Here is a 12,500-nt window from a genome sequence, read left to right on the forward strand (position 1 = left end):
CTCCGAAAAATTTTTGCTTAACAATTAAATCAATTAAATAATCTTTTTTTATACTAAAAACACGAGCACAAATATCAGGTCTATCAGAAGCTTGTTGACCAGGCAAAATATTTTCTTCAATTTCACGCCATTTTGGATTGCAAGTCATTGTAATAAAAAGATCTGGTTTACCAAATTTACTAACAATTGTCATTGCATCTTGATAATTCTGTAACATATTACGTGGAGATCCAACAAATGTAGATGGAAGTATAATCATTTTTCCAATACGTCCATGTAAGTTATTTGCCATAGTTTGCATGTAATCTCTTAAACCTTGATATGTTTCAGTACGTAATTCTTTTTGATGCTCTTTACAATAATTTATTCTGTCTTTCTCAATTTTTACATAACTGTCTACAAGCCACTGTTGAAATAAACGCCGACCTAATAAAAAGACATTAAATTCATCACGAATAGCCATGCGATATTTAAGATACTGACCTCTAGTTACTCGTTTATTACTATTTTTTTTTTTAAATTACAGTGCCATCCTCTAGTTCCATATGGATAAAATAATGGATATATCCATGGTTCAACATTTGGATCCATGGTACTAACATTTTGTAAAACTTTTGTATTTTTATTACGTATTGTTACATATGATTCTGGAATTTCTCCATCAGCAGTTGTACGAAAAACAGCAGCAACTTCATTAGATCTTTGAGCATTATACCGACGTCGATCCATACCAGGTCTTAAAGTAAATAATAATTGTAATTCCGGTAATAATTGACCAGATTCCATTTCCAAACGTCGTTGATTTTCTAGTTCCTCACCCATCATTTGATAAGATTGAGCAAATATATTAAATTCTCGCATTATATGTTCAAGATTTTGTACAATTTCCAAATCTAAATCTAAATTTTGATTAAGACGATGATCTATTGCTTCATTTGAATCCACAATAAAAAGTTGACCATTAGTAGGACTTTCATTTTGTGCAGCATATAATGCTGTATTAATTTGATAATAAATTTGACCTTGTATTTTGAAACAGTATGGACCAGGTCGTCTATCTTCAAAGTTAATTAAATTTGCATTAAATGATGCAAACGAAAACGAACTATTATAACTACGAATATGTTTGAAAAAATCATCCGATTTTATATGACTACCATCAAATAAATTGAGGATGTTCCGGCAATGGTTGCAAATATACTGCACCGTGATTGCAACAATCGTGAAATGAACTTCCTCTATTTGATATTTTTTCAGCTGCAAAATGCTTTGCATTGCAGTGAACACAAGACACGTCCATAGAACCAATATAATATTCAACCACATTGCTAATTAATAAAGTATTATCATTAATTAAACGCGGTTGATTTTTTTGTCGTGATCGATAACGAGATTGATTTTCTGCACAATTTTGCTGAAGTGGTGCAACATTTGTCGAATTTATGTTACTATTATTTGAAATTGCTTTCGCAATCTCACGACGACGACGCTGATTTTCTGCTTTCCTTTCAAGACGTCGACTTTGTAATTCTTCTTCTTCTTCTAAAGTACGTTCTACTCTACGTTTTGGCATTTTGTAACAATCCAATAATTACACTAACAAATATAAAACTGTAAACACAATTTTAATTATATGTAATTTTTTAATTTATTTTTTAAATAAATCTAATCAAAATTTTTAAGTATATTGCAATAAAAGATCGACAAATAAATTGTAAATTATATATATTATTTTAAAGAATATGTTATAAATAAATTCTAATAAAGAACAAAATAAATTAAAATTATTATACAAAACTAATTAATATATAATTATAAATGTATATTAGATAATGTAATTTTAATTCTAATATATAATTTCTATACTTTTATTTTGCTTCATCATCATCATCATCATCATCATCATCATCATCATCATCATCATCATCATCATCATCATCATCATCATCATCATCATCATCATCATCAATTATAATTCATTAATAAGTTTAATTTCTTAATTTATTAATTATATTATAATAACGTCTTTATTAATTTTAAGTAATTAATTACAAATTACATAATCCAATTATTAATAAATAATTTAATAAATAATTTATATATTAATAAATAATACAATATTATAAATTTAATAATAATATTAACAAATAATATTAAATAATAATCTTACAATAATATCAAATAATAATATTATTACATAACAATATTATCTAATACAATTTATTTTTTATTTACTTTTTTATTTACTTTTTTATTTACTTTTCAAATTTTATGTTTACACAATTTATTTATCTTCTTTTGTACTTTTTCTTTCCGTTACTTTTTCCTTTCTTTTTGATGTGTTGCTTTATTTCTTTATTTCTCTCTATCTCTTCTCTTTCTTTTTATCACGCGCTGTTTTTCTCTTGCTTATTCTTTTTTGACTCTAAATAAATAAAACGTTTATTAATATCCCTCTTTCTTTCTCTCTCTTACATATTTAGATAAATAAAATAATTATATATAAATAACTTGTACAATAAATATATAATTACCTAATATTATATTTTTTATTTCTTCCGTCTCTTTTTTTCTTTCTCTTTGCATCTCTTTTTCCTTTTATATACCTTTTCTCTCTGTTCTGTCTTTTCTTTACTTCCTCTCTCTCTTCCTTTTTTGCTCTCTTTATTATGCTTATTCTTCTTTAACTTTAAATAAAGAAATAAATATACATATTATATATTAATACATACATACATACATATATATATATATATATATACAGGGTCTACCAAAAGTGTGGAAACCCCTAAATATCTCGGAAAATATACGTTTTACAGAAAAGTGTTTCCAACAAAAGTTGTAGGGTTTAAGAAGATCTATATACTGATTCTATCAGTTTGACCTTGGATGGCGTCGTCAAGGTCAGGTCAAGGTCACATTGACTTTTTTAAATGACACCCCCTACATTTGATTGCATATTCTTATAGCTTAATTCAAGAGCTTTCCAAAACACTATAATAATGTTCATTTTTATTAAGTACTTTGCGAGTTATGAGGGTTGAAATAATTTCTTAATTTTACATAAACCATAAAATATCTAGTAAACCATTCATTTTTCGATTATCTTACCTTCATACTTTTATGTACAAAATAATGAAAGGAATCAATTGGTGTAAAGAAAACATACAGTTGTTTTTAAGAAAAAATATGGAATTGTTAATTGCAAATTACATATTTTTTCTTAGAAACAACTATGTGTTTTCTTTACACCAATTGATTCCTCTCATTAATTTGTACATAAAAGTATGAAGGTAAGATAATCGAAAAATGAATGGTTTACTAGATATTTTATGGTTTATGTAAAATTAAGAAATTATTTCAACCCTCATAACTCGCAAAGTACTTAATAAAAATGAAAATTATTATAGTGTTTTGGAAAGCTCTTGAATTAAGCTATAAGAATATGCAATCAAATGTAGGGGGTGTCATTTAAAAAAGTCAATGTGACCTTGACCTGACCTTGACGACGCCATCCAAGGTCAAACTGATAGAATCAGTATATAGATCTTCTTAAACCCTACAACTTTTGTTGGAAACACTTTTCTGTAAAACGTATATTTTCCGAGATATTTAGGGGTTTCCACACTTTTGGTAGACCCTGTATATATATATATATATATATATATATATATATATACACAGGGCGAGCAATTTTAATCTATAATTGCAAATTTCTCCAAAACTACGCCAGATACAAAAAAATGATTCATATGAAAATTGTAGAGGATGAAGGGGAACGTAAGATGGTTCCATTGGTTTTACCTTGAAAAGTCATTTGAAAGTCATGTGAATGTCACTTCAATTTTTTTAAACAGAATACCTTATATATTTTTACACATTCTTGTAGCTCATTTCGAGAGCTTTCCAAAACACTATAATTAAGTTAGTTTTCCTTAAGTACTTTTCAAGTTTTAAAGCTTGAAATTATTTCTTAATTTTTCATAAACCGATCTTTTGTCTCCCTTCATCCTCTACAATTTTCTTACTAATCTTTTTTTTGTATCTGGCGTAGTTTTTGTTAAATTTGCAATTCTACCAAAATGGCTCACTCTGTATATATATATAAATATATATAAATATATATATATATATGTACATATATACAAATATATATATATATATATATATATATATATAACTTGTACAAAAAATATATAATTACCTAATATTATATTTTTTATTTTTTCTGTCTCTCTTTTTTTCTTTCTCTTTGTATCTTTTTTTCCTTTTATATTTCTTTCCTCTCTGTTCTATCTTTTCTTTATTTTCTCTCTCTCTTTCTTTTTTGCTCTCTTTCTTATGCTTATTCTTCTTTAACTTTCAAAAAAGAAATAAATATTCATATTAATACATACATACATTTATATATATATATATATATATATATATACACATTATGTCTATGGGTACACACACATATATATATATATATATACATATATACATATATATATATATATATATACATAATTCATATACGTAAAATAAATATACGTACAAGTTATACATATATATATATATATATATATATATATATATATATATAAAGAATTTGTACAAAAAATATATAATTACCTAATATTATATTTTTTATTTCTTCTTTCTTTTTTTTTCTTTTTGTATCTCTTTTTCCTTTTATATTCCTTTTCTCTTTGTTCTGTCTTTTCTTTATTTTATATCTCTTTTTTTTTGGCTTTTTTTCTTTCTGCTTATTCTTCTTTAACTTTAAATAAAGAAATAAATATACATATTAAAACATACATATATATATATATATATATATATATATATATACATTATGTATATGTGTACATATATATATACATATATATATACATATATATATATATATATATAAATAACTTGTATCAAAAATATATAATTACCCAGATAGCACAAAATGTCCTTAGGATTATCCTAAATATGTCCAGGACATCCTAGGATATTTATGGGCTATTTTGTTGTAAAATTAAAAATATTTTTTATTTGCATATATGACCATTTTCAACCATATTAGGCATTTTATTTAATTCAAAAATGTCAAATATTGTAATAAAATATAAATATCCTATAAATATGTACTGGATGTCCGCTGGATATAATTCAATTGAATAATATCCATCGGACATCCAGTAGATATTTATATAGGACATTTATATTTTACTGAATATACATTTATCTAATTTTAAGTACAAAAAGTGCTAAAGAGTTTAAATAAAATAAATAAACCTATATATTGTTAGAAATATAAGATGTCCTAGAAATATCCTAAGGATTTCCCAAGGATGTGTCTACATTTTAGCATAAGTATTGATATAATGGAGATATGCAATTGCGTTTTTTTATTTAATGTATCTCTCTTGGAACTAAAGTTTTGTCTGAAACATTCTCTACAATATTTTTACAGTTAGTATTTTTTGCAATTTAGTCGTATTAATAAAAATATAGGACATTCTATATAGTTTATAATAATATTTGATGTTATTTTCATAAAATATTAACGTATCTTCTATATTATATGTATCTTATTCCTAAGCGAGTCACATCTGTCATATAAGGCCGAATTCCCACTAAGCGCGACACGTAATGCGCGACATGTAACATGCTCAGTGAAAATTCGGCCTAAGACTGTATTGCGCGTATGTATTTAGCAAACGCGCATGCTTAAAAAGCACCTTCGAGAAGCTTTGAGAAGGTATCATGGCGGTATATGCTGGCAAGTATTAACGTGTGAGCACGTGTAAGAATAAAAATTTCTTTTATGGTGCGAATGTATGTGAATAAAGCACTAAAAGTTGTATATTTTTGTATACTGAAAATTGTGTATTATATGGGAAGGCAATTGAGATATTCAAGCATCTGGAATTACTCGGCACAATAGTGGTAAGATATTAATCCAAATATATATTATTTTTATATTCATAAAAATTGTGTTCTTATTAATTAAAGGCTTATTAATTTACGTTATATACGTACATTATAAATTTCGGTATACTGGCAATTATATTGGAACACGGTCTATAATTAATAGGAAACACAGCTATAATAAAATAACATATTATTGTTAAAAATGCATCATTTGTATCTTTTCTTGAACAGATTTTTGTTTCATTTTATTATAGAAATTTCTACGGATTGTTTAAGCGTTACGTTGTTTATCACATCTGAAACGCTATATAACTTTAAGGACAAATTTTCTTTGATGCAAGTTGTGGCAACTGAAAATTGTATTTCAAGCAATTGAGATATTCACAGGAATTGCTCCTGAAATTATTATCAGCACAATAGTGGTAAGATATTATCCCAAATATTTTATTTTTATATTCATAACAATTATGTTTCTATTAATTATAGGCAGTGTTTCCCGATATAACTGCCATTATACTGAAATTAATAGTTTTTACGTTACGTATTATAAATTTCAATATACTGGCAATTATATCGGAACACAGCTATAATAAAATAACATATTAATCTTAAAAATACATCATTATTTTCATCTTTTCTAAAATAAATTTTTGTTTCATTTTATTATAGAAATTCCTGCGGATTATTTAAGCGTTATGCAGTTGATATGCATAACATCTGAAACATTAACTTTTAAGAGCTTTTTTTGATGCGAGTCGTGGCAACTGTATATACATACTGAAAACTATATTACAAACAATTGAGATATTCACTGGAATTGCTCCTGAAATTATTATCAGCACAATAGTGGTAAGATATTATCCCAAATATTTTATTTTTATATTCATAACAATTATGTTTCTATTAATTATAGGCAGTGTTTCCCGATATAACTGCCATTATACTGAAATTAATAGTTTTTATGTTACGTATTATAAATTTCAATATACTGGCAATTATATCGGAACACAGCTATAATAAAATAACATATTAATCTTAAAAATACATCATTATTTTCATCTTTTCTAAAATAGATTTTTGTTTCATTTTATTATAGAAATTCCTGTGGATTATTTAAACGTTAGTTGATATGCATAACATCTGAAACATTAACTTTTAAAAGCTTTTTTTGATGCGAGTCGTGGCAACTGTATATACATACTGAAAACTATATTACAAGCAATTGAGATATTCACTGGAATTGGTCCTGGAATTATTATCAACACAATAGTGGTAAGATTTTATCTTAAATATTATCTTTATATTCATTAAAATTATGTTTTTATTAATTACATTTCGTTTCTCTAAGTTTTTTTTTTAAAAATGAGAAAAAATATTTTAAGACGATATATAAACCTACAGTTCTGAAAAAAAATAATTTTTAGAAATTTTTTTTAAATTAAACTTTTTTTATTGAAAAATATACATAATTTTAAATATATTACCTAATTTATAATAATTTTAAATATAATACCTAATTTATAATAATTTTAAATATATTACCTAATTTTTGTTTAATAAAATTCCTAAAAATCATTTTTTCTGGCTTTTAGATGTATATAAATTTTTAAGTATTGCTATAAAATTCAAAGATGCAGAATAATTTATTTATTATGAGAAATTAAGTAAAGAATCTTGTTTCTCTCTTTAAGTATTTTTTTAAAGTGTAACATAGAACGATTATAATGATATACTCTATCATATATTTAAACAATTATATTGAAAAACAAATTGATTGATTATGTTTAAAATTGATTATGTTTAATGAAAAGTCCTAGATCAATATTCAATTATCGGGGATTGCCCGATTAGACACAGTACGATTAGACACAGCCAATTATATCGACCGATGCTTGGGGTAACCAGCACGATCAAGCACGATTAGCCAATCAAAGCCAGTTGTGTCCAATCGTACTGTGTCTAATCGGAGGTGTTTCCAATTATCCATATATCTTAAAACTTTGCTTTACATTAAATTTTGGGAAGGGTAATATATAATGTAAAACAAACACCATCAATCAGATTGCTTACATAGGTAAGATTGGGTTATATCTGGCTAATCTATGTAATGGTTGATGGTTTATTTTATCTGGGATTTATTCCTAAATTTTAATTTTTTCAAATTTATTATTTTAGATAATATCTATCTTTAAATTGTTTATAGATATGCAAACATGTCACGGGGGGAAAAATTTATATGCAAACGTGCAATTAGTTCTTCACATAGAATGAAATTAGCGAAGTTGGAAACAAAAGTTTTAATGGAATCCTTTGATAAACCATCAATGTCCAATTCAACATGGTCTTGCAAAAATGACTTACAAAATGAAAATGAATTACAAAACAAAAATGAATTGCAAAGTGAAAATGAATTACTACATGAAAATGAATCACAAAACGAAAATGAATTTCAAAATGAAAATTTCACATCTGATAATGATACAAGTGAATCTGAGATATCTGATCATAATATTAGAATTTTGCAAGATTTTACAAACAATTTTACAGAAAGTAATGATTCGAATAATGAATCAGATCAAAATATTGATTTTAAGAAATTTTTAGCTAATTGGACAGTTACAGAATGTATTTCACATTCATCATTACGCTTATTATTAAAAGGTATAAAACAGTATGCATGTCAAAATTGTAGTTTTGATATTCCATCTGATCCAAGAAGTCTTGTAAATACTCCTCGCAATACTGATACAGATGTTTGTGGTAATGGATATTATTATCATTTTGGTTTGACAAAATCAATATTAAATGCCATATCATCGATTTCAAGAAATATCACTAATATTAAAATATCTATAAATATTGATGGATTACCATTATCAAAGTCGTCACAACGCCAATTTTGGCCAATTTTGGGATTCATAGCTGATTTTAAAAAAGTTTTTGTTATCGGTATTTATTATGGTACAGAAAAACCAACCGATTCAAATGAATTTCTTCAAAAATTCGTGAATGAAGCTAAACTATTATGTAAAGAAGGAATAATTATTAATAACAAAAATATTCCTTGTATAATAGATTCAATAATATGTGATGCGCCAGCAAAAGCATTTATACTGAAAATAAAAGGACATAATGGTTATTTCAGTTGCACTAAATGCATTACTGAAGGCAGTTACATTAATGGCAAAATGTGTTTTCCTGAAATTAATGCACAGTTACGAACAGACATAGATTTTCGTTTAAGAAAAGATGAAAATTTTCATGTTGGATATTCAATTCTCTCAGAAATTCCAAATTTGGATCTTGTACATAATATACCTTTAGATTACATGCACCTTATTTGTTTAGGAGTTACGCGAAAATTATTGTATATCTGGTTATTTGGAGAACTTACAGTTCGTTTACGAAACAGAAAAGTTAAAGCAATCTCATGGCAGCTAGAAAATGTATTAAAATTATATATGCCATGCGAATTTGCACGTAAGCCAAGATCACTTACTTTAGTAAAACTATGGAAGGCTACAGAATTTCGAAATTTATTATTATACACTGGTCCTATAGCTTTGAAACCTTCTCTTCGAAAGGATTTGTATGACCATTTTCTAGTGTTACATGTAGCAATTAGAATATTATGTTCCTCAAAGTTACGAGATTTTATTGATTATGCTCACGATCTTCTTAAACATTTTGTATCATCATTCAAGTTATTATATGGTGTACATAATATTTCCCATAATATACATGGACTAATTCATATTGTAGAAGATGCAAAAAAATTTGGCACATTAGATTATTTTAGTGCTTTTAAATATGAGAATTACTTACAAACATTTAAAAAATTATTGAAAAAGCATGATAAACCACTAGAACAAATAGTTCGCAGATACACTGAATATGAACAAAATAAGATCAAAGAGAACAAAGCAGAAGAATGTGAAATAACGTGTACTCATTTTTTAGTAGACCTCAAATCTACTCATACAAAAGGTCCTTTAATAGAAGGTTGTTATAATCCACAATATCGAATAATGAGATGCTTAAATACAACAATACGTATCGATACTTTGGCAGATAACTGTTGCCGCTTAAAAAATGGAAACATTATTGAAGTGAAAAATATTGCTTACTGTAAAGAGCTTAATACAAACGTTGTAATAGGAAACGAATTTTGTCATAAAGAAGATTTATATAATATTCCTTGCCATTCGTCTTTTATAGGAATATTTATTATAGAAAACTTATCAGAATTAAAGATGTGGCCGGTAGAAGATGTTGAAACAAAATATGTTAAGCTACCATTAATAAAAGATAATAAATTTGCAGCTTTTCCATTGTTGCATTAATTTTAAACATATTTCAAGATAGAGAAAAATAAAAATAAAAATAGAGTATTTAATGATTATCATCATGGAAGAATACTCCATTGTTGAATTTGAAGATGGTTTGCAAATGATTCCCACTTCCTGGCTAATAAAAGATAAGAATGCTGCTTATTGGCCACAATTTACTTCACATGTGAGATTTATAAAAGCTGTGCAGAAAAATATTTTACCTGATGATAATTGGCCCATGTATAACGTGAAAAGGATCTTAGCTACTTCAAGTAAGTTATAAACAAAACAAAAAAATAAATGTTATATAAACAAAATAAATGTTTAATGTTAAGAAATTGCTGTTATAAATTAAAAATATAATGTTGTGTTTCTTTTAACTGTGTTAAGCATTAATAAATTATATCTTCTATTTAGACACATATGAGAAAGGACTACTCAAATTAAAAAAAGCAGAATTTATATCGGACATAAATTCAGAAAGCGATGACTCAGAAGAGTTAAAAAAATCTCGAAAGAATAGGGCCAAAAAAACAATATCAAGCAGCGATGATACTAATGATGATGAAAGGATTCAATTACCAGCCTATCCTAAAATTCCACATATAAAAAAGGATACACGTGAAACGAAAATGAATATATTTCATAATAAGTCGAAGCAACAATTAACGAGTATGTAAAAAATAAATAATACATATTTTTTTATAACACAATAATTTAATTAAACTTATTATTTATATTATTATTTATATTAAAATATAGAAAGGATATATACCCTTGAAAAAAAAGAATTGGAAAAAAAAAATATTAATTTAACAGAAACAAATCAAGCAACGTACAATTTGGCTGATGATTGTGGAGGTAATTTTTATAATTATCATAAGAATATCATTAAAATATTTTTAAAACATGTATGTTTTGTAGCAATACTTGATAAAGATGAAGAAATTATATATGATGATGAATCTCCTAATAACCATTATAAAACTGAAAATAATAATAGTTCATGTAAGTATGAAATATGATTTATGAATCTATTAAAATAATTTTATGTTTTATTAATTTTTATATTTCAATAATTTTATTTTATATTTTTAGCAAACTCTGATTTTCAACGCTATATAATAAGAAAATTAACAGATATAGGATTTAAATTATCTTCAATAGAAGAACAAGAAAGACTTTTAAACAATAGAATTGATATTATGTTACGTAAACTTGAGAAATGTTTTTCATGTGAAGAAATTTTGGACAAACAAATTGCAGAAGAATCTTTAATGGATAATTTTCCTATTGACAATATTGAGGATCTGGAAAAATTCGAAAAATCGTTAAAAGATAATATTATTAACCGCAAAGAATTGGTAAATATATTAAAAAATTTTATTAAGTGTATGTATAAAATTATATTTTTAATAGTCAAATCTATTAAAACAAATTTCTCCAAGTGTCTGTGTTTCTATTCTTATTAATTTAGTTAGTAGAATATTAACAGAAATCTAATGGTCTCTTTGATGTCCAACGTATGATGATATTCATAATAATAGCTTCTTAAAAAATAAGAATTCTTAAAAAAAAATTTTGTTATTTTGGATATCAGATATCGGCAGCATCGGATAAATCCTCAATCTCAAATTATATTAACAAGCTCTGTTGATAGAATAAAAGCTTAATGTAGACACATATAGTATTCTAACTGAAGTTGCCAATTTGTCGACAGATTGTAATTTTACTTATTAGAATTTTTCTTATATATTTTTCACTTTTATAGATTAAGCAGCTATCATCTATTGGAGGAAATAATATCAAAGGCATCACTTTTAATCTTTTACGAGTGTTAATGTCAGATAAGTTAGCTTCTACATTTAGTTATGTTGGAGGAAAAAAAAAACGGATATTTTATGATTTACAACTACGAAAAATTATATTTAGTGAGTAAATAATCAAGTATTTAAATATACATGATAAAAACAATATTTATTTATAAATGTAATTTATGTAATTTGTTATTTTTTTAGATGTTGTACGACTTCGATTTGCAGAAGCAACTGAATATTGTATTTCCGAGCCAATCAAATCTTGGTTACGACATGCGAATGAGCGTTATCTAAAGAAAAATAAGTAAGTTTTTACAAATTTTCGTAAATACACGGTATTTATGAATAAGTTATTAATTATCATTTATTTTCACAGGATGGATGACACAAATGTATAAATGCATCACGTAGCAATTTGTTACAAATGTGGAAAAATATTATA

The 12,500-nt window shown here is 25.4% G+C and overlaps 2 protein-coding genes across 5 annotated transcripts in view; both read left to right on the top strand.

Annotated features, from left to right (window-relative positions):
* The first annotated feature begins 5,596 nt into the window (after nt 1–5,596).
* Nucleotides 5,597–10,283, top strand: LOC105249809. Of its 4 annotated transcripts, XM_025412234.1 has the most exons (5): nt 5,600–5,925; nt 6,165–6,332; nt 6,580–6,759; nt 7,007–7,182; nt 8,114–10,283. In XM_025412234.1, exon 5 carries the CDS (start codon nt 8,124–8,126, stop codon nt 10,251–10,253), a length of 2,130 nt encoding a protein of 709 aa, XP_025268019.1. In that variant the 5' UTR covers nt 5,600–5,925; nt 6,165–6,332; nt 6,580–6,759; nt 7,007–7,182; nt 8,114–8,123; the 3' UTR covers nt 10,254–10,283. The 4 variants fall into 4 exon arrangements, with proteins under 4 accessions (XP_025268022.1, XP_025268020.1, XP_025268021.1 ...); XM_025412235.1 differs by lacking the exon at nt 6,580–6,759 and having other exon boundaries at nt 5,598–5,925; XM_025412236.1 differs by lacking the exon at nt 6,165–6,332 and having other exon boundaries at nt 5,598–5,925.
* A 4-nt stretch (nt 10,284–10,287) lies between these two features.
* Nucleotides 10,288–12,500, top strand: part of LOC105252874 — a 2,388-nt gene continuing 175 nt past the window's right edge. Inside the window, exons 1-8 of the mRNA XM_025412238.1 lie at nt 10,288–10,513; nt 10,659–10,913; nt 11,004–11,102; nt 11,166–11,249; nt 11,340–11,605; nt 12,013–12,172; nt 12,260–12,362; nt 12,435–12,500. The exon at nt 12,435–12,500 is cut by the window's right edge and continues 175 nt beyond it. Coding sequence (XP_025268023.1) covers nt 10,306–10,513; nt 10,659–10,913; nt 11,004–11,102; nt 11,166–11,249; nt 11,340–11,605; nt 12,013–12,172; nt 12,260–12,362; nt 12,435–12,456 — 1,197 coding nt within the window. The 5' untranslated portion in view covers nt 10,288–10,305 and the 3' untranslated portion in view covers nt 12,457–12,500. The remainder of the gene's footprint in view (nt 10,514–10,658; nt 10,914–11,003; nt 11,103–11,165; nt 11,250–11,339; nt 11,606–12,012; nt 12,173–12,259; nt 12,363–12,434) is intronic.

The sequence above is a fragment of the Camponotus floridanus genome, unplaced genomic scaffold (assembly GCF_003227725.1).
Source record: "Camponotus floridanus strain SB8 unplaced genomic scaffold, Cflo_v7.5 scaffold496, whole genome shotgun sequence".
Classification (NCBI taxonomy): Eukaryota; Metazoa; Arthropoda; class Insecta; order Hymenoptera; family Formicidae; genus Camponotus; species Camponotus floridanus.

Coding starts and splice junctions, on each gene's coding strand:
- LOC105249809 (XM_025412237.1), top strand. CDS start 8,124: ATGTCACGGGGGGAAAAATTTATATGCAAACGTGCAATTAGTTCTTCA.